General features: G+C 38.3%; 1 protein-coding gene across 6 annotated transcripts in view; it reads right to left on the bottom strand.

The window, feature by feature from the left end:
- The window catches only part of SMYD3 (SET and MYND domain containing 3), a 442,190-nt gene that overhangs the window by 36,789 nt on the left and 384,352 nt on the right, over positions 1 to 21,049 (bottom strand). For all 6 annotated transcript variants that reach the window (XM_049830859.1, XM_049830860.1, XM_049830863.1 and 3 more), the window contains 2 exons: positions 16,537 to 16,624; positions 12,879 to 13,053 (listed from right to left, as the gene is read on the bottom strand). In XM_049830859.1, the coding sequence (XP_049686816.1) occupies positions 12,879 to 13,053; positions 16,537 to 16,624 (263 nt within the window). The remainder of the gene's footprint in view (positions 1 to 12,878; positions 13,054 to 16,536; positions 16,625 to 21,049) is intronic.

Below are 21,049 nucleotides of genomic sequence, written 5' to 3'. Positions count from 1 at the left end.
GTTTATTATTTCTTCAGATTAGCAAGTGGTGGACCTCAGAAAGTCACCATTAAGGATACAAGTGCAATGTCTCCCTTACATACATACCCTAAGGGGATTCAACTTGCACCTATATCCATTGTCTGCAGAATTTTACAGTATGCTTCAACAGATCTGCAGGATGCTTAACATTCTTCTATTAAATGTTAAAGATCTGTATGTCATTTCCATACAACCCTACCTCATTTTTATAGATGCTATTGATTTATACTAGTATTTTAAGACATGCCTGCTATGGACTTAATTTTCTATTGAATTGTAATGAGACAGCAGCATCTTATTCTTTATGTTGCTGCAGAATCCTTAATCTTTTTCTCAGTTCTTTTAGGATATATCCACAACGATACTGTACTTTTTACCCATCTCATTATTTTTAGGAGAGAAACATGCCTTTTAAGTAAAAGTCCCTTCCTGATGGATTTCTGTGCAGCTATTAATGTTGGGTTCCCACCTGCAGCTACTGGCACCTTAATGAAAATTCAAGCATATGTGGCCTGTGTTTATTTAGGTTAAAACAAGGAAGCACCCAACAAATTTGATAGAAGCTGCACACTTTCATGAATCAGCCTATTTTACAGGTTCCATCTGCTCTTAAGTGCTTCCCAGAGAACAAACACTGTGTCACTATACCACATATTTCCATTGCACTATCCCAAACACACTTAAGCTGCTGACAGATTAATGCTTAGTTCACTTGTGGCATACATTCTTGGGTTCTTACACATGTTCTTATAAGGAAATGGAACTCGCTAAGCAGTTAATCACAAGTTGGGGTAGTGTTATTGCATTGAATACAACACGCTAACTTTGTTTCAGGAACAGGCTAAGGTATCTCTATATAAGCCATTGCTGTCACTAGTACTGCCAAAGACCCTGGAAATCAAATCACTTTTGTTAACCTCAGTTAAACAAAAGCAAGCAGGGAATTTGCCAAAGGGTAGCTATGGGGGCTAGGGATGAGCCACCTGAGGAGTGTGCAGAAATGGCCAAAGGATTGTGCTGTTTACTGGAATGCAACTTGTATGGCTTAAGCATGCATATATTTGCTTGAAGCCATTACAAAGAGATCTTGATAAAATGACTGCAAAGAGAGGGAATAATAGGCAGATGTAAAAAACAATAGCATCAAAACTGAAGAAAATACAACCTAACTTGCTAAAGACGTCAGCAATCCAGTTAATTGTGAATTTACCTAGCTAGGAAGCAGTAAGAGGAAGGGAAACTTGTATGAGTATATGAAAAAACGTGAATATACATCATCAATACCTGCATTTGTGCCTGGGAGAAAGGTAGTTTCATGGAGAATCCTTTACATCCTTTCCTGATGTAAAACAAGTTCAATTAGTTCAGAGCAACCAAGAACCTCACCTTGTCTTATCTCTAAATATAGGGCACCAAAAGGAAGGGATAGCGGTTTAGGGTGAATATCAGAGAAATTGTAAGTGAATTGCCTTCCACATTCAACCTGGTAAATATTTGTCCAGTTCTGACCTTTGAAATAGATTTTATACAAGAAAACTTAGTGCTTGACTCCCTAAGCAGACTGACCCCCCCAGTTATATACACCACACCATTATTACCAACAGTGAAGCTCTTTTGCCACTGAATTGTACATTGTTGACACCTTCAGTGAAACCAGAATCCACAAACCACCACTGATTTCTGTGGAGCTGTATCCTTTTCATGCATCAGCAAATTTGTTGTCACTCTTCCCTTGCTTAACTTAGCAGGGTCTGAGTATAATAATTTGCTGTGGGTTTTTATTAGTGTCACCGGATGCAGTAAATGCTCTATCTCTGGTGTTTTTCAAATGCGAAGATCAGGCACAGTGACAGTCCTCTCCACTGCAAATGGGAAGGGAAAAGACGTCCCACTGCAATATCTGGAGTTGGTTATTCATTGATGGACATAGTTTAACACATCAGAGGTGTATAACCACTGTACTTGTTCTCCTCAAAGTATCAGAAGACAGGAGTACTTCCCTGGGATGATGCTGCTCTCAGAGGAAGGCAGGGGGTTGAAAGCATGGAGTACTTAACAGAACTAGTAATTTTAGTGAAAGTCAATGTACTTTTATTTGTGTCACAGCTTAATGTTGATGCTCTGTTACACGAAAAAGACCCCTCCCTTCTTTCTCTCTCGGCACAAGCAACCTTACACAATTTGATAGCATCTCTTGATAAATATCCAGCATTGGTAGAGCTCACCTGTACTGCAAACATATCAGCAAGACAATACGCAGATGAACTGAATCCAGACAGGTAGCAACAGATAAAGCTTGAGTATGCATTCAGGATGTTATCTTACTGCAAGCATGTAAACCTGCTTTTCATCTCAAAATTCTGAGATGTTGACTTGGTAGAGGTAATATTACCCAACTTGGTTACACATTTTGAAATCCCTTGAAAAAGGACCTTACGCTAGTGCAGTACTGACGCAAATATCTTAGATAACTATCTCTAGCTCTTGTCATGAAAGAAGCAACTAACTAGTAGGTCATTCCCATGGTCATAAGTTACTTTGTGCAATTTTTTTCAGATTTGAGAAGTTACACTATGTTTCATAGGACACAATGTATTTCACAACACCTCAAACAATACAACATGCCGCAATTTCCCATTCTTCCTAAAGCAAGATCTCCAGTTGTATTTACATAAATGTTTTTAAAACATGTATTTTGTGCCACTGTCTAAAGCGAAGTTCTCCACAAAATGCTGTGGTAAATCTTGCAAATTCCCCCTATGACAAGAAAATTAATCTTCTAAATGTTTTTCCTTTTTATGACTGTATATACTGAGGCTTTTGTTTTGTAGCAATGTAGGATCTAATTCCATTTTTCAAAGTCTGCCAAGCACAGTATTGCATGAAAGGATTTTCTTTTTTCTTTCTCTTTTCTATCTCATCAACAATGAATCGAGTAGAAAGACCTGGTTTAGGATGCTTCTACTTGTTGGCTGTCACTTTCGCCAGTTTTCAGAAGACTTCTGAAATGCTGGCCAGCCTTAAAAGTACATTAAATCCTTCGTGTGCATCATTCAACATACCTGAATTAATATGGAAATGTATTCATGATGTGGCTGTAATGAACACACTTTGATTCCAGAACTTTATCTTCTTTCTGGCAGCTCATCAACCGTATCTTCCAAGAGCGCACTGCATGGCTAAGAGAAAGCTGATTTTCCTGTTAGGAAAGTGTTTGCAACTGTGGCAGTATCCATTTTCTTTGCCTTCTCTCTTTTTTTATCTTTTATGGTGATGGGGAGAAGTTAAAAGAAAGGCTTTTCCTCCCTAATTTTGATATTTCTGGGCTTTTTGTAATTGTTCGTTGGTTGCCTATACTCTTCCCTTTCCCTCACTGGTCACGTCTCCATTGCATTCCTCAGTTTTCCTCCAAGATAACTTTATTTTATTTGTAAAATACCTATTTTTTTATTATTCATTAGTAGACTTGCATCATATTCTGAAGGTGATTTTTTTTCTCTCTGATAAATTTATCTTGCTCTCACTTTTGTCAGCTTTCACGGCCCTTTGGGCAGCCTGCTTCCCGCTTCTCAGAGCCTTTTTTCTTAGCAGTGCTACAGCCTGTCTTTTGTTAGCTTTCCAACATTTGTAATCAGTTACCATCTTTGTTCAGCTCTCTATCCATAGTCATTTGCTTTTTGTTTCTTCTTTCTTACTTTTGTCTTCGAAGTCACATTACTAAAGGTGATTCAGGCTACTGTGTATTGCCTGCTGATGAAACAAGAAACTGAACCTGAGAAAAGATGTTCCAGTGTACTCAAGGGAAGAGAAGGACATCTGGGAGAGGTAAGGGGGTAGGAGAGGATAAGCAGTGAATCACCTGCTTAACCATGGAATTGGATTACCTGGGGCTCAGCAGACATCTCAGGGTTAGGTACCAGCTGACAGTGTTTGGGGTTCTGGCCTAAAGCAGATAGATAGATTTTCTAGCAGAAAAACAGAGTGGAAAAGAAGGAAGAACAACCTTTGGTGGCAGACGAGAATACAGAGAGGGTTTTGCAGATGAATGTAAGATCACATCACACTGTCAACCCTTTCACTCTAAATTGCATCATTCAGCATTTAGATGTTGTACAGAGAAATAAGGAGAAGTTTAGCCTTTGACTAAATTTCTGAAGGCCAGGAACTCTTGCATTTATGAGGTAGTGCAACTAGTGTTTGTATAGCAACCAATATTCTCAGCATTTCCATGAGTATGGCACAATTCTACTGTTAATTATATGAGGCAGAGTGGTATCATAATGTGGCTGTGTTGTTTCTTATACCAGGATTAGATAATTTAGAACTAGTTCTGATACCTCCAAATGTTTCCTGCAAAGGACTGGATTTTCTGGTTTTATGGGGTTAAGGAAAACTGACTAACACACCTTGACCAGGTCAAGGGAAATATAGCTCACAGAGATTTGATATGGTGGACAGGAGCATGCATGAACCTGTTAGCCAAGATAGCATTATGCACAAGCTTAGTAAGCACAGGACCTGAAAAGAAGGATATTTCTGGTTTTCAGGCACATCTGAGTAATGCATTCCTAATAAGATCTTCCATTACATTTTAGCCCTTTTACTCAATAACTGGTAAATTCAAGAGCTGGTGAGCTCATAGTCTGCCATCACACCAGTAACTGTGTGGTTTCTAGGAATTTCTCACTGCAGTAATTTACCTTTCCTCTCACCTGCATGTTCAGTTTTTTTCTTTTCTTTTCCTGTCAACATCAGTCTGGGAAATTTCAGCTTTACTGAGCATCACCTATTTTGCCGCAGAACCTCTCTGACCTTCATTCTCTGGTTTCCCTGCTGGATAGATCATCTACTAGGAATTTGGCCATTCATTGGCACAGTTCTTGTTTGACAATACTTCCTTCAATTTTCTGCACACCTTTCTTTGAAGCACCATCTTTCCATCACTCACTCTCCCTGGCCAATGTCATTGATTCAGCCTTTAAACAGACTCTATGTTCTTCAATTTCTTTTCTTTCCGTATCTGCTGCTCGTTTCCTCTTCCCTCCCTCACAACTGTTGTACCTTTTCAGTAATTTTTCCACTCTTTCAATAGAAAAAGATATTGTTTTTTCATCTTTTTCAGCCTTTATCTCCAAGGTTGCTTAAATTGTTTTCTTGCTTAAATACCACAATTTTCCTTTTTCAACACTGTTCACATCTCCACCACTAGGAACTCTTAATTGATTTCCTCCTTAGAAGTACTGCCAAGTCTCCACTCTCTGGTTCCTCAACTCAAATTGACAATTTATTCAAACAAATTGATATTTTCTGACTAAAATCAGACTCTTCCTAATTCTCATCCCAGAGAAGGCACTGTTCCTTACAACTTCTCTGCTGCTATTTTCTGCATGCCCTCTCTTTTTTTGTCTCTTTCATCAGAAATAGTATTGTAAGTTTATCTTTTTTAATGATTCTCCTCCCCTTTGCCTCCCTTTTCACCATGACTTCTGCCTCTAAAATAGCTTTCTCAAAGCAATGCTCAGTTATGGTCAAAGGAATCCACAACTCCACATATGCTTCGTACGTATCTATTTTTAACTTTTAATTGTTCCCTTGATACCACTTCCCAATCCCATTTTAGCTCAGGTTCTAACCAAACCTTTGTTTAGAATCTGTATGCCATCAACTCCCCACTTTTCTTCTTAGCAAAATTCACACAGACGCTGTGAATTCCCCAAAATTGTTCTCAAAATTGTTGCAGCTGAATAACTATGCTGCATTTTTCTCACAGCACACAGGTCTTTGTAATATCTACTCATGCATTTTTAGGTTAGTATACGAGACCTTTGTACTTGCTTAGTACATGTTTAATACTCTTATTTTATTCACGTGTGTCCTTTAATTGGTGTGTAATAGCAAGCAGAGTAATGAAAAGAGCTCAGGCAAGAGCTGCATAAGTCCTTACTTTGTAACTTGCAAGTATGCACATACGAAAAAAAAAAAAAAAAGGATCCCCTGATTACAAGACAAAGATACCAACTATTACTGCTTAACTGAAAAAAACCCCAACCCAAACCGCATCTTTCAGTTCTGATGGGCAGGTAGACTAGGACTGAAATCCATATTCCAGACAATGCCTGAAGTCCTTAATGGTCTAACATCTTAATCTGAAAGAGATCCTACAGTGCAAAAAAAAAAAAAAAAAAAAAAATCTCTACAGATGAAGTTATCATTCACAAAGAACACAGCTTTTTCAAGAAGTGTCTTAAAACACCTTGGAAATGCTATGTGAGAGATGGAGAAATCAACACTTGGAGTTGTGTCAGATTAAAATGAAACTCTGGGAGACTTGGCAATTTAATTCACTAACATCACTAAGAGATCACTATCTGAAAAATTCAGATTCAAATAGCTCTTGGCATAAGCGAAAGGTGAAACTAGAAACTAAAACTGAAACTAGAAGTTAAAACTGAAGCTAGTAAGCACCAGTATACAAATATAGAGCTACTGGATGAACACTGTCAGAAAAATCCTGCAGCAATGAAGCTATTTAAGAAAGTCAGCCCACCTAGAGAAATGTGGTATATACTGAATGAGGTATTGCAAATTAACACTGATGTTGTTGAACTTCTACTCAAGTGTGATAGAGTATATTGGACAACCTAGAGACATCAAAATTATGCCTGAAAAACAGCTGGCATTTCTGAAGATAATAGTAAGAGATTTTACCCTTATACACAATATGTGAAAATGAGGAAAGGTAGATGGTGGAGCACTTATGGGAGTGTGACCTTACAGGAGTCATTGAGGATTACGCAGCTCAGCATCACTTTTGGGGACAACACATGGGTGTAATGGAAGGATACAAGAAAAACAACTGGAAAAGAAACCAAATAATCAAAGGTGCTGGTGCTATGCAGATGTACATAGCAAGCAAGCAGCAAATCAGAAAATCTATTTCCTGTGTGGGAAATGGATTGATCAGGACACAGATAACTTAGGCACCAGACTTCAGACATAAACCACTTCTTTTTCTTTTTTGGAAAAGGCTGTTGGGATTGGAGAAGTCTGGAGAGTAGGAGGTAGGGAGGAATGGAAGATAGGAGTGGGTTGCTAAAGTGCTTTAAGGAATTCCTAAAGATATCAGGCCAGGGAGAAGCATGCTCCCTGTTTATCTATAAAATAGGTACACTGAAGCTAGAAATTGTGCAAATGTTGCTACGAACATCTGTCTTTTGGAAGAATTACCTACAATTAACTAGAGACAATACACTCTCCGATTCGTACTGGGGTTTCCTACCCAGAGGGCCAACAAAAAAGAACCATCTAGAGTTTACAGTTTTCATGGGTTTGTGATGTATATTTTTGACCTTTCAGATCTGTACAAGAGATATCCAAACTTCTCCAGAACACAAACCATCTTTAAGTTTCTGATTAAAATAACAAATATGCAACAAAAAATTTTACTGAGGCCTGTGTTATCTCACATAAAGGATATCTGAGACAAAGTGGAGATAAAGTAGGAACAAAGACAATTATCATACAAATGACACAAATGTTCATATATACCCTAATTTTTTGAAAAGCTGTATAACATGACAATATACAGAGTACAGTGCATGGGAAGGTCTGACACTAGGAGACACATGTTCAAGTGAAGAAGGTTTTTGTCAGACCACAAATATAACATCAACAGTCTCTTATGAGGATTTCTAACTGTGTCACAGGCTGCAGTGGTTTGTAAAGATGGTCTGGCCTCCACTGATTTATGCTAATAGTGTCAGCTAATTTCGTATAACTCAACACAAGCAGCGAAGAGTGATCTGCTATCAATAACCTGGGAAGAAAGTGGAGAGGTGATCTTGGTGCTGTCCACTGTTTCTACCTGCTTTAGCAGTTTGTCACTGTGAAGCTCTCGTCCCTCTGTTGATTTCCTTACGTTGAAGGTGCACCGAGGCTGCTCCGTGCTCTTCACTCATTTTATAGCAACAGCTCCCTGAGGTTCCAATGAGCTGTGATGCTCCCAGCCTTGCACATTTGCACAGACAAAACCTACCCTTTTAGCAAATGTACCTCGTTCTACCTTTCACAAACCTCTCATGTTTACTTGGGACTACTATCTTACCATCTCTAGATGAAAAATCAGTGGAACCATTCATGAACCAAAATTCAATTCTTAATTCACAGCTTTTTGTTTAGACAATGGAAGGAAAGGATACCCCAGCTATGCAGATTTTTCCATGAGCTGTATTTTTTTGAATCTTTTACAGTTCTTTGGTAAGTTTTTTCCCCTCTTCTTTCCACATATTTCGCTCTAAATATTAAAAATAAATGCCCGTGGCCATTTTCTAAAACCCCAGAAAAGTGAACAAGGTAGATTTTATTCTCTCTGTTCTTTGTTTCATTCTTTCTTTGAATTGCTTTCTCCACCCTCATTTTTTTTCCTCCCTCTCAGGTGATCCCAGAGGTAAGATTTATGTTTACTACTGACGTTTTATGATTAAGACACTGAACTTTGGTCACTAAATTACTACTATCTGTAGGTTCAGAAATCTGCCAGCCGCGCAGAAGTCCCCAGGGGACCTCCCACAACCAGGGTGCCGACGGGCGCGGAATCCAGACTTTAACCCTTAAGCACTAGCATCCCCCAGTGGTCCTATTTATCACTGCAATTCACTTCTTTTTTGAGTTTTCTAGGTACTCTAACTTTCAATGTCAACGTAAATTCAAGTCAAGTGCCTGAGAACCAGCCAGCAGTCAGGAGTCTGCTGAAGTCAGTAAAGAACCATAGATATTTGAACATAGGTAAAGATGAAAAATTTTAATTTATTTCCAGTCACTGCATATAGCATGTGTGTATTACAAAATATATACCTCTAAGAGCAGGATTTTTTTGTAAAATACATTTGAAAAGGGGCAAAAATCAGACCAAAAGACAATCAGACTCTTTATTGGAGAGCCTTTTTGAAGAAGAGAAAATAGGTTCAGAGTGTCTTCCAAGAATATTAGGTTCTACAGCTATTTTTGGCCTTTTTACAAGATCATGACTCATGAAAAAGATACTATAGCAACCACCAATTCTTAATCTGCCTTTTGACTGAAGTTCACAAACTTAGAAACTACCGTTCATCATATCTATTGAATTAGAATTCTAAATCAAAACTTCCTGGCTGACATTTCATTCACACAATGAAAATTCAACCATGTTCTCAGAAAATACTCAACAAGAAGCACACCCCAGCCACTGTTCTTAAGCCCAGCCCTTTGCAGAACAATCTAAAATTGTGTTGACTGGGATCGTTTTCCTTGTTGCCTAACAGAGCTCAGTCACCGAGGAAAGGTGAAAGAATGGCATACTGCAAAACATCACTGGAAGGGATAGGGAACAGGAAGAGTGAGAAGAACAGACAGATGATGCAAGTCTAACACAAATATGGGATGCTTGCACCTACCCAGCTCCCTCCCACTCCAGAAGCACACCAGCCGCACCAGCACAAGCCCTGTATCAGTGCTGACTCAGCGGAGGGAGGATGGAGGGGGAAGGAAGTGCAAGGCTGCGGGGGGGAACAGCACTTCTGCACAACACTTCTGTACGGGGTGAAAAGAAGGAAATTCCTTCTGCTCATGTTGGAGCCCTCCAGTAACTCCTAATGCTGCAGCACTGGAAATGAAGGGTTGTTAATTAAAACAGCCCATCTTAAAATCAGTGGGACTTCTACATTAGCTTTATGTTCAGCAGAAGATCATGAGCAGCACAGAACAGAAACAGACAAACATATATGTCCCCTCTGTATCAGAATCTCACCAGACCTGATGCCACAGGAGCCCAGACAGGTGACACAGCTTTACCCAGTCCTTTCTGCTTCCTAAATCCAGTAGTCCCATGGTGTCACTTAGCTACTTCCCTTCCTCCTATGACTCTCGTTGCAATAGCTGAGGACATCTAGCAGAGTTTTGCAACAGACACATACTTCCACTCTTTGTCTGCAGTGTAAGCACTGAATACTTGAGACAAGGGGAAAAAAGCCCCAAAGCCAGTCCCCAGAACACACGTGTCTTCTCTGCGATTTAAGGGCTAAATGCTGGGGTCCTTCCTCAGAGGTAACCTAAAGGGGGGAAGTCTGTCTTACTCAATATCTCTGAATCTGATCCTTCACAAGCAGCAGTCAGCCCAGAGTGTGAATGTGCCGAGACATGACAAACCCACGTAATGCCTCTTGCTGATACTCTTCTCCTGTGGTTAAGGGTCACAAGGATTTTTGAAAGGAAGTTTATTTTTGCAATCTGCTGAGTGCTGACTATGATGCGGGGCAGCTTTCACTTAGGCAAATATCTTAACTTTTGTTAAGGATCTTGGACAGACAGACTATTACTGTGACATTTACAAGAAAAGCTGTGTCGATACATTTGGCTTAGGCTCTTCAGTGAAAGTACATGTTGTGGATTTTAACAAATAATGAACGGTTATGGTTCAGCACAAAAGGAGAAGGCAGCTTTTCATCTTGACAGCCGCCATCTCTCCCCTTCTTTTAGAAATTCTAAAAATATTTGAGAGGTCCTAAACAATCTTTCTCACAGGTTATCATCACTGCCTAAAACATAGAAGTTGGTATTCAGTATGACAAATCAGTTTTATGTAGTTTAACCATCTGTCTCTGCCAGTTACATGAAGTGGATGATTGTGAAAAAGTCAGCAACCGTCATAATGAAAACATACATTACGATACAATGTGTCACACAGCACTGAAATTAATCCTGCTGCTAAAGAAATGGAAAACGCACAATAAACACATTACCTGAAATTAAAATTGGTTTTGACCAAATCTCCAGAGCCTTTCAAGTTGTAACAATGATTTCCTATTTATATGGACTGCTCGAATTCTTAGGTGATTCCCTGTAGAGAGCTGTATGAATACTTTTTTCCAGAGGTGAAGAAAGGAAAATAGGTAGCTATAATGGAACTGCAGGAGCAGCCAAGCAGTACATTGATTCAACAGGAGAAATTCAATGCATCCCAAAAGATTTCCTAGGATTTGCTCTCCTGCTGCTTAGGGCACAATTTGTTGTAATGAGAAACTGAGGATTTTGTTTCAGGTGTGTCGAAGCTTGTAGTGGTGACTTGAAGGTATAAAGAAAAACAAGTGAAAATCTCTCTTAAAAAATGCTTTTGGATGAGGAGCGAACAAGGACAAGCTCTTCAAGGTGCAAAAAAGGTCAAATATCTCATGTAAATAGCATTCCTGAAGAAATACTAATTGAATGCACAGTCGAACACTTTCCTTCATCTCCAGACTGCTGCATTAAACAGCTTGAAAACTACAGTATACTTCAGTAAGCAAAACAGAGAAAGCTTTATTAAATCATCTGGTAAAACTGCACTTGGTCTCACTGTAATCTCTGCTCTTGGAAGGTCTGTAGAAAAATTCTCAGTTTTCTGTTGTGAAGAACTGAGTTAGCAGGTTATAAAAAAAAAGTGAGTTTTTTTTTAAATTATTATTTCATAAGGGAACATCTAAACAAGCAGACTACTCTGTTCATCTGGAATGTGCCACACGGTAGAAGGCTGGCAGGAAGCATGTACTGCTGCAGTACTACATAAGCCCTGTTTGAAAGGTTAAGCGGGACATGCATGACATGAATTTCACCCTGAAAAATGTGAGAATTTGTAGGCACTCCTGCCTGACTCTATGAGAAGTAATAGTCATTATGAACACTGAGCTTCTCTACAGCTTTGATGTACTACAGCCTATGCAGATTTCTCACTAATTACTTTACAGTGAAAGCTCTGAAATGCTGTGCTGTTTCTCAAGTAAAGCTCAGAGTTTTGTTCTGAAACAGGTTGCCAGATGAAACTTCCTCAGGCAAAATGCTGAATGTTGATGGCATCCTGGTTTGATTAGGGAAGACACGTAAAATCTGACATGTTCATATTCCCAGCAGCACATATTGTTCAGCACTAGCATGCCCCTCACACTCTCATCATCACACTGTGTACTGGAACATCACGTGGTGTAAAAGAACTAACAGAGAAGAAGTGGATGCTCTAAAAAATACCTTACCAAGAATGAATATTCATGCGAATATTATATGTGAATGACATTATATCTGGACATTCAGCACAGGTTTACATTTAGTTACAAACAATGCAAATATCCAGAACCCAAAGATTTGAGTCTTAGAGCTTTTAGAACACAGATCAAAGCAGACAGCACCTGCCCTTTCTCCAGTAGATGACCGAAGTTGCATTACAGCTCCAGGTTCCAATCAATTTCAAGACCTACCACATGAAGTAGGATCTCCTAGAGCATCCTTCCTTATTGATGAAAGGCCACCAGACTCAGAAACTCTCCCACCACAGAGCATAAGAGCAAGTACTTCACCACCTTGGCACTTTCCCAAAATAAGGACATGGGGCTTTTTCATTTCCAGTTGAAATTTCATTCTGCAAGATTTTTTTAATTCTTTCTGTAAACTCCCTATATAGAGTATACAGAGAATATACATTATTTCAGCCAGCTACCTGTCCCTCAAGCTTGACCTAGCTCAGCATGAAATGCTGGTACCTTCATAGCAATGGAGTCTGAACCAGAAAGCCGGCTTCTGATCAGGGACAGGGCAGCATCCGAACATATGAAACAGCGAGGAGCTAATAATCAGTTATTATTATAGTTCCTATTATCATTTTATTTACTCTCAGCCTGACTGTGGAAGCAGAATGCGAGTTCTGCCTCATCCATTAACCTGGAAAGCAAGGCAAGATGTACAGCAAGAAATAAAAACAGTAAGAAGCATCTAAATGAAAGACAATCTTTGCTTTTAATGAGACAGCCCCCTCTCCCCCCATCTTTGGAAACAGTTGAACCAGTTATATCTCTTACCCGTATGGTCCCAGAGTCCTGCTGCCATAGTACAAAGCTTCTTCCCAGCATTCAAGGTTAATACAGGCATCCATGGCACAGTCAAGCATTTTCAGCTGATAGATATTTGTGTCTGGAAGACGACCCATATTGCTGCTCAAGAGATTCTGGCATCTTGCCAGAACCTGCTCCCACTCTGTTATTAGCCTTAGTTAAAGAAATTTTTAATCAAACAAAAATACAAGTTCTAAATGTTGTTAGCAAGGAGTAAGAGCTACAGGGCATTAAGATAAAAAAGCTATTGTCATTCCAGACTCTGCTTCAATTCTTGAAAACATACTTGAACTCAGAAATGGTAGCTTAGGTAACTATGCTTTGTTTACATTTAGCAAAACGATTTCTAAAGGCGGCAGTATTTCAGGAATAAAGGGTAAAAGAAAGATGACAAAATGAAAGGATAGTTTAATATATAACAAACTACAATTCAAATAGTTTCTATTTAGCTGCTGAAACATTATTATTTACTTGAGATACTCCTCCAAGTCTTACAGCCAAGGGGAAGAACCCATGGAACTGTGTCTTAACAAAATGTCTCAGCATCTAAAAAAATAAAATTAATTTTTTACATATTAAAATAATGAAACATACTTATAAACCAAGATTTGGTTTAGAATTCTCATAAAACTAGAACCTTTTCATGCAATTAATTAGTTTTTGTTCTCCTTGAAACAGTTGTAAAGAGAATTGTTTTTTTCACATACAGCTGCACGTTTCATGCATGAGAAAGAAAAGCATCGCAGTTCTGATGTCTGACTGTAGTTCAGGATTAAGGATCTTGGCCAGTAGAGAAGATTTTTACCTCTGATGCTACAAGAAGATTTTTGTGTGTTTGGAAGAGAGGAAAAGTAAGATGGGGTTTGCATTCACTTTAGCTGGATATTCCTTACCATGAAACACTTATTTTCATTACATTCTACACTGGTTTGACCTCTCTATGGACCAGATTCTTCTCTCTCTGACCACACCTAAGATGAATACCAATACTCCCAGATTTTATATAAGTACTGTCATCTGGGACTTTATGGGAGTCCCAGAATGCAAGCAGTCTAAACACCAAAAAGATACCATACACAGCAATAAGAACAAATAAAATACAAAAAAATAATTAGACTTATAGTAAGAGAAGCAATAACATTGTTTGTATCACAGTCCTTTTCATACAATCAGCTCAAAGAAGTTCAGCAATTGTCTTCATGACATTACTGAGAATACTATCCAACTCAATCCAGCAATGGATTTAAGTGTACAATGATAACTTTGTGATGAAGTAATTAGTCTTTCATGAACATGGGAATATTTACATACTTAAATTTAAGAATGTGACCACTATGTGGCCAGGCCAGGATTTATAGCATGGCTGTTAGAAGGCTAAACTAATTATTTGTGAATTGCTCTCCTGCCCTTGGATTGAAAGAACCATATAAGGGAAGGAATGTGTTATTATAAAATTGCACCTTAACCTTTATATCTCTGGCAAACATCCATGTATTCTTTACAACTGATTAAGGACAGACAAACAGAAGAATGAGGGATATTATTTCCACTTGATACAATTCTTGTAGAAAGTACAAACCACTGACATTCTTGAAAGATTACCATTTTAGCTGCTGCATAGTATTAGTCTGTCTGCTTTTACTTATTATACTGCTTTGTTCACTCACTAGCATCTAATAGCAGATGGGCTATACTGCAAAACCTGTTGGGACCAAACTGTCAGGTACGTAAACTGCAAACTAGAAAACCCACAATCAGCTGCAACAAGACAAAAGAGAAGCTGGGTGTCCTGTATCTGCCCAAGACTAGAGGAGCAGCCCTTAAGCAGCTCTGCTACTGTTGTGTGGCCTGAGATGCAGAGGAATCCTTTTCTCCACACTAATCCCCTTGCACTGGGCTTCAGTATCTCAATTTGTTTGCTTAAACTGGAATTTGGGTCTGAGACAGTTCACTCACACGTATTGTTTCAAGTTCTCTAACTGCAGATTTAGCATTACAACGCTGTATCAGTTATAATCAGTAGCTCAGATTTTGGAAGTCACTAACTTTCTCTGTAGGAAACTGTTGGTTTAATTTGCTAAACAAATTACATTTGCAGAAACTAACTACTATGTGCCTCAGTCAGCAAGGAAGGTTTTCTATTCATTCTTGGCAAGTGGACAAACATCAAGCCCCCTCTTCAGGTGCTACACTCACCGTTGCATGCCAAGTAGCACTAGTATTGTGGTGCGATGGAAGGAAAGATGACACATTTCAAATAGCCCACGTCTGAGAACAGAAGCTGAACAGACCACAAGGACATATTTTTTCAACCAGTCCTGATACCTTTTACTACAATTTGTTTGATTAATTTTTAAATATCAGTTAAACCAGTAATCTTAATTAAAGACCCCAGCAAAATTCAGTAGGTGTAATTTCTCCTGCAGTTAAATACAGGAACATTAAATAGGACCAGTATTCTGGCTCCATACTTTTGGTATAAAAATGATTGCAACTGCATGTTGCATATCTATAATTTAACTTTCAGGTTGAAACATGGGCCCTGAAGTATAACTGGATGCCTGAAGATCTATTTCAGTATTGTCTGTCTCAATCCAGTGACTACAAAGGAACTTAAGACAGACTAGAAACTATATGAACATTAAAGTTAGATGAGATGAGTGTTTCCCTTTTGCTAACAAACTCATCTCTCTGGATTAGAAAGAAACAAACTCAGCTGGGGTTTGGGGTTTTTTTTGTTACAATAAAAATTGTGATCACTTGTTTGCAGTCTGGAATATCACTATGCAAACTTGGTTTTTATGCTGCTGAAATGGAGTACTGGAAGATTTAATTCTCTCTAGCTCTAGAGAAAGCCCATGTTTCTGAAAATGGTAAGGCATCTTGCTATAATAGGCTAAATTCACAGTCACTGAAATTTCACTGAATATACTAAGATGAGATCGGGATCAATATACTCACAAGTCTTCTAGTAAAAATCTCCACCTCTCTTACGCTCATCTTTTCTTGGTTGTTGCTGTTCACTAATTTTTTAAATTGGATTGAATATCTACATGATGGCCATTAGGCTCCAGTTGTGTTTATTAGCGCAACACAATCTCATTCAATTTGCTTAATTATAAATTATTATTATATAATACTATCATAACTTATTATAATGATTCTATAATGTTTGCAGTGAACCTGTCTGTAATTATGTCCTTGTTATTGTCATTGCTGTGCAAAGAATGAGAACCTGGAAATGTTTACAATGGAAGTAATGGAACAAAGAGTTTAGCAACACTTCAGATTAAGCTTTATTTCATTTAGAAGTGGATTTATATGAAGTGGTGGGCTGTGATGGCAGAAGTCTAAACCTGAGCCAAAATATCCCTTCACATCCTAGGCACCTACTATCCTTGCCATGAAGCAGTTCCGGTCCGAGTAATCAGAGACTCTATTATTATTAATATGAATAATAATATTATACAGTTTAAACATCAGATGAATTAAAAATACATTTTAAACAGCATAAAAATGTAAACCCTTAGGAAATAAATCTTAAAAGATGAACTGCATACTAAGGAGCTCTCTGGATTGTTTTCACAACTGCATGACAGACTGTAGCCTGTCACTGAAAGGATACCTTCTTTTGATTTTGGATATCTCACTTCATTTACAGCATCTTTGACTTCTTTCCAGGCATGCTCTTCACCGTCCAACTTCTCAGCATCCTGTTTGATGGAAACAAAAGCATCTGATGAGAAAAACAGTAAACTGATAATATGCAGTAATGATGAAAAACAGGGCAAAAAGATTACACTGACAAAAGCTACTTGTGGGGATTGTATCACTATTTTTTATAAATACACAAAAAATCATTTCACTCAGCATTCTTACTCACCCTGTGTTTGTAAGTAAATGAGATGATATAAAAAAAAAGGATACAAACTTGGAAACATTTGCAACACGAACTATGATCAACCAGAAAAGAGAAATATTAGCATGTGATTTTTACTATTAAAATGCATTGAGAAGATCAAATTCTCTCAAAGACCTGTTACCTAATACTTCACAGACCCTCAACCACACTGTAGAAAGGATTTAGCAAATAATTTTGATTAGCCATGTGGTGATTATAGAGACTTTGCAAACAGTGGGAGGCTACCTTCATCCATTACAGTTGTAAGCATGAACTTACAGGACAAGTCTACTGCTCAGACAAAGCTGAACTTCTATTTTCTTTTATAATTCATTGCTATTTCTTCCCTATTCCATCAGATGCTATAAACAGCTATATTTTCCCATTGCTTTGTCATAAAGAACACAAAAATGATTAATGGCTACAGCAGTAAGAGAAAGTTTCCCTTTTCAACTCTCTAGCAGTGACTAACAGCACCTTAGGCAAACCACTTGGAACAAATTTATTAAAGCATCTACAGACACAGTTAAGCATCTTGAGGGACTTCCAAAAGCATCTAGATATTCAATTTCCATTGCTATAAGCACTTAAATACCTTTAAAAATCTGTCCTTTAAGACACTGCAGTTCATTATCTCCCTCTCCTTATAAAAGGCCCTGCTACTCACAAAAGAGTTTTGCAAGTGCAAATTCTTGCAAGAATATTTTGAAAACAGTTCTAAAAAAAATCAGCCTTCAGCAGGGGTAGAGACCTGGAGATGAAACGAGAAAGTGTGTGAAAATCTAACCAAGCACTTTGTAACCAACAGATGCTCACTGGGCACCACAGGAGTACCTCTATTAAAAAAGCCTGTAATCTGTATCTGTCTAGAACTGCCTAATTTTTTTATTCCACTGCTTCTTATTTACCATAAAGTCAGAACAGAAAATATTTACAGTGAGAACCAGCACTCACTTTCACATTTAATTTGCAGTTTTGTCTTTCCATCTGCTCCGTGAAACAGCAGACCTCTGTGTATTCCTGGGATGCTTAAATCAAGATTAAATCAAGACTGGTCTCAGCTGCCCCACCATTCTGTAGGGCCTTACAAGGAGGGAAGCCTGAGCTCATTGCATTTTGCACATGTACTTCCCCTACAATCAGTTCTCTGATCAAAAAGATCACCTGGAAATAATCTTGTGCATAGCTGAATTTGCCACCAGAAGGCATAAGGTGAATGTTAGGACAAACAAGCTAATATTGTAGAAATTTTATCAGTACAGTTAATGTACATACCCAGCCCTCTTACAGCTTTGCAATAGACTTAGGCTGAATCTGTTAGCTTCAATGTAACCTCTACCAGTTTCTATGAGACTACATCAATTTCTGAACTCAGCCTGCTAACCTGTAACAATCTCTCTCTAAAACATCTTTGCAGATCAAGCACTGCTCACTGATTGATCTAATAAATAAATCTGGCCTGTAAAATACTAATGATGATGTCTGTGAAATTTTAGGTTTATGGAGCTACTGAAAAAGAAAAATTCTTTTAAGATATCTTTTCCCACTGGCCCAAGCATAATTCTCAGTATTTCTGTAACGTGCTGTAAGCCTTATAACTAAAACCTCAGAAACATGGGAATTAGGGCAGATTTATAAGCGAAAGAAAAATACCCCACAACTATATACCAAGTTACAGGCCAATGACTGATGCATCATTAGGGCTCACTTTGCTCACAGTGGGACTGATGGATGAATCAGGTTAAAGTGTTCATTGACACAGGATTAATAATTCTTTTTCTTGTGCAGTCTTTTGCATTGCTTTCCATTGTCTTCTAGCATTTCATTAAGAACATAAAGCAGTGCAAGGTTGGGATTTCCTCTAACCTTTACACTAGTGCATAGTGTTAAGTCAACACTGGCTTCATATCCAGGTAGACTATAGGGAGTCTGTTGGACCAAAAATCTCCCAGCCCTCTCTGGATTCATGGTCTTTATCCCTTTTGTAAGATACTTAAGGATGGAGGGAGCTGGGCAGGATGCCCAGCTCCAGGAAGGATTTAAGTCACAGGTTTCAATAAGAAGTTTTCTGTATTCTTAAGATGAGGCATTTTGAGGGTTGGCTGACGTAAGAACAAGCAAAGAGCTGGCTAACTGGGCCTTTTACACCTCTACTGTTCTTCACCAGATTTCCATACACCAAAGAAGTCCTGTCCTTTCCTAAACACTCCAGTTCAAGGCCCAGAGCCTGCTTTCTAACAGGCAGCTAAGCAGGGGCTGCAAAACAACCAGGAGGGCTTGTCACTGAGAACACTTCTGCCTTCCAGCCTAATAAGCTGTTTCCAAGCAAGTTATTTCTCTCCCTTGGACAATGCCTTGAAAGTCATGGCCATGTGATATGCCTAAGCCACCTAAAAATACAAAGCTGCCTTGGAGTTGGAATTATCAAAATAATTGAAGTGATTAATAGTTACGCTGAACTGTTTAATTTAATCTAAGAGCATGGCAGTAACAGGTATGGGACATTTAATTTAGCTTTCCACAGAGTAATATGCATTCAAAGCATCTCTTTTCAGAACATGTTCCCAGTTAAACCTTCAGGTGTGCAGGGCTGCCAACAATAAAGAAGGACAGGCTTTTATCATCTGTAGAAAAGGGGAACCCTAGCTGAAGAAAAGGAAGAGGCTTTTGAAAAAGAAGGAAGAGTTAGTGACTTATGCCTAATTATTTTCCTTATTTCTCACATTGACGCTAAACATAAGAGTTTGTTCTTCAGAACAATTTGTGTCTTGGTCTAAAAATAGTTAGACTAGATAATCTAGTCACAAAAATGCATGACAACCTTATGGTGGCTGAAACTGGCATGCTTTACAATTCAGCTTTCACACACAGAGGTGTGCTGAAGAAAAATGAGAGTACAAGTCTTGGAAGGCTCATGGGGAAAGCAGAAAAGACAGCTGCAACTCACACTTTTCCATGACAAGAACACAACCTTGTGATACTCTTAATAACACAGGTACAACCCATTGGAGGCAGAAGCATCACTGGATGTGCTAGATGAATCCACAATCTAGGGTGCAAGGAAAGACAAAATTGATCCTGTGACTTGTTTTGAGCAATTATTTCAGATGGAAGATGGTTCCAGCACCTGCTTTCCACTTACTCCAAGCATGTGCAGGGGAAACTTTTCATTAAAAGGTGAGTTAAGTTGCAACAGCAACATTTCAATTCCATTTCTCCATTCTTCCAATACCATGGCAGGTGCTGCTACAGCTTTCTTGATAAAACAGACCTGGGGATTTGTCATTTAACACTGAAGCTTTCTGGAAATCTCCATGGAATACCTATCCCTTGGACTACCTATCCCTGACTGCTTAGACTGCTTCTAATCCTTTAGATGGAACAATTTCCAGTTATATTCAGTTCTTCTAGTAAAACAAGCTATAAGCTAAACTCTTCACACCTGACACCTCTTGAAAGAAGGACATTGTGTACCTTCATATCTTCTTTAATTTAGATAGGGTACATAAAACACAAAGGCTCACCTACATAATTAAACCAGACAAAATTCTACTCTTGAAATCTATTTGGCTCTTCAAAATGGGCAAATGCAAAATATTCTGTAAAGCAACATTTTCCTGCCATAAAGAACCATCTTTCTTCCCCTAAATTTCACAATAATTTTGCTGTATAATGGATTAAAGAACAAGATTAATTTTTTTTTTAATATTTGCTTGAACATCATAATTTCTATAGCTTGTAGATCAAAACAAATTAGTTGCTGTTTTTCTTTCAGAATACTTCCAGCTTTTATATCCAATTATTCTCCAGACTTTTAAATTTGAAGATACGCATTGCAATCTGTTTCAGGAGCCTGAGTATGGACATGATCAGCTCTGCCCAGTGCATCCTATAAATGCTTATAAAAGTAGTCTGTAGTACACAATACACCACTAAATGTCAATATTTGCTTTAAATATTACACAGTTTTCCACAGTTTATATTCCATTAGCGACACTTGTAAATATGAAGCTATAACCATTTGTAACAAATCTATAACAAAAGAGAGAGAAATAAGAAAACCAGAGGGTATCTGATGAGGATTATAATCTGTTTGCATAGTAATCAAATGTAAAATGCTCTGCAGTTCTGGCTTTAAGTGATAGGATGATTTATTACAAAAGCACCGTCTCCTGAAACAATTACAGACATCAGCCACCACAGAAATAAGCATTTGAAAATGTTCACCTGTTCCTTT

This window comes from Accipiter gentilis, chromosome 28, assembly GCF_929443795.1.
Source record: "Accipiter gentilis chromosome 28, bAccGen1.1, whole genome shotgun sequence".
NCBI classification, from domain to species: domain Eukaryota; kingdom Metazoa; phylum Chordata; class Aves; order Accipitriformes; family Accipitridae; genus Astur; species Astur gentilis.
This window is presented reverse-complemented; position numbering and strand designations above follow the sequence as displayed.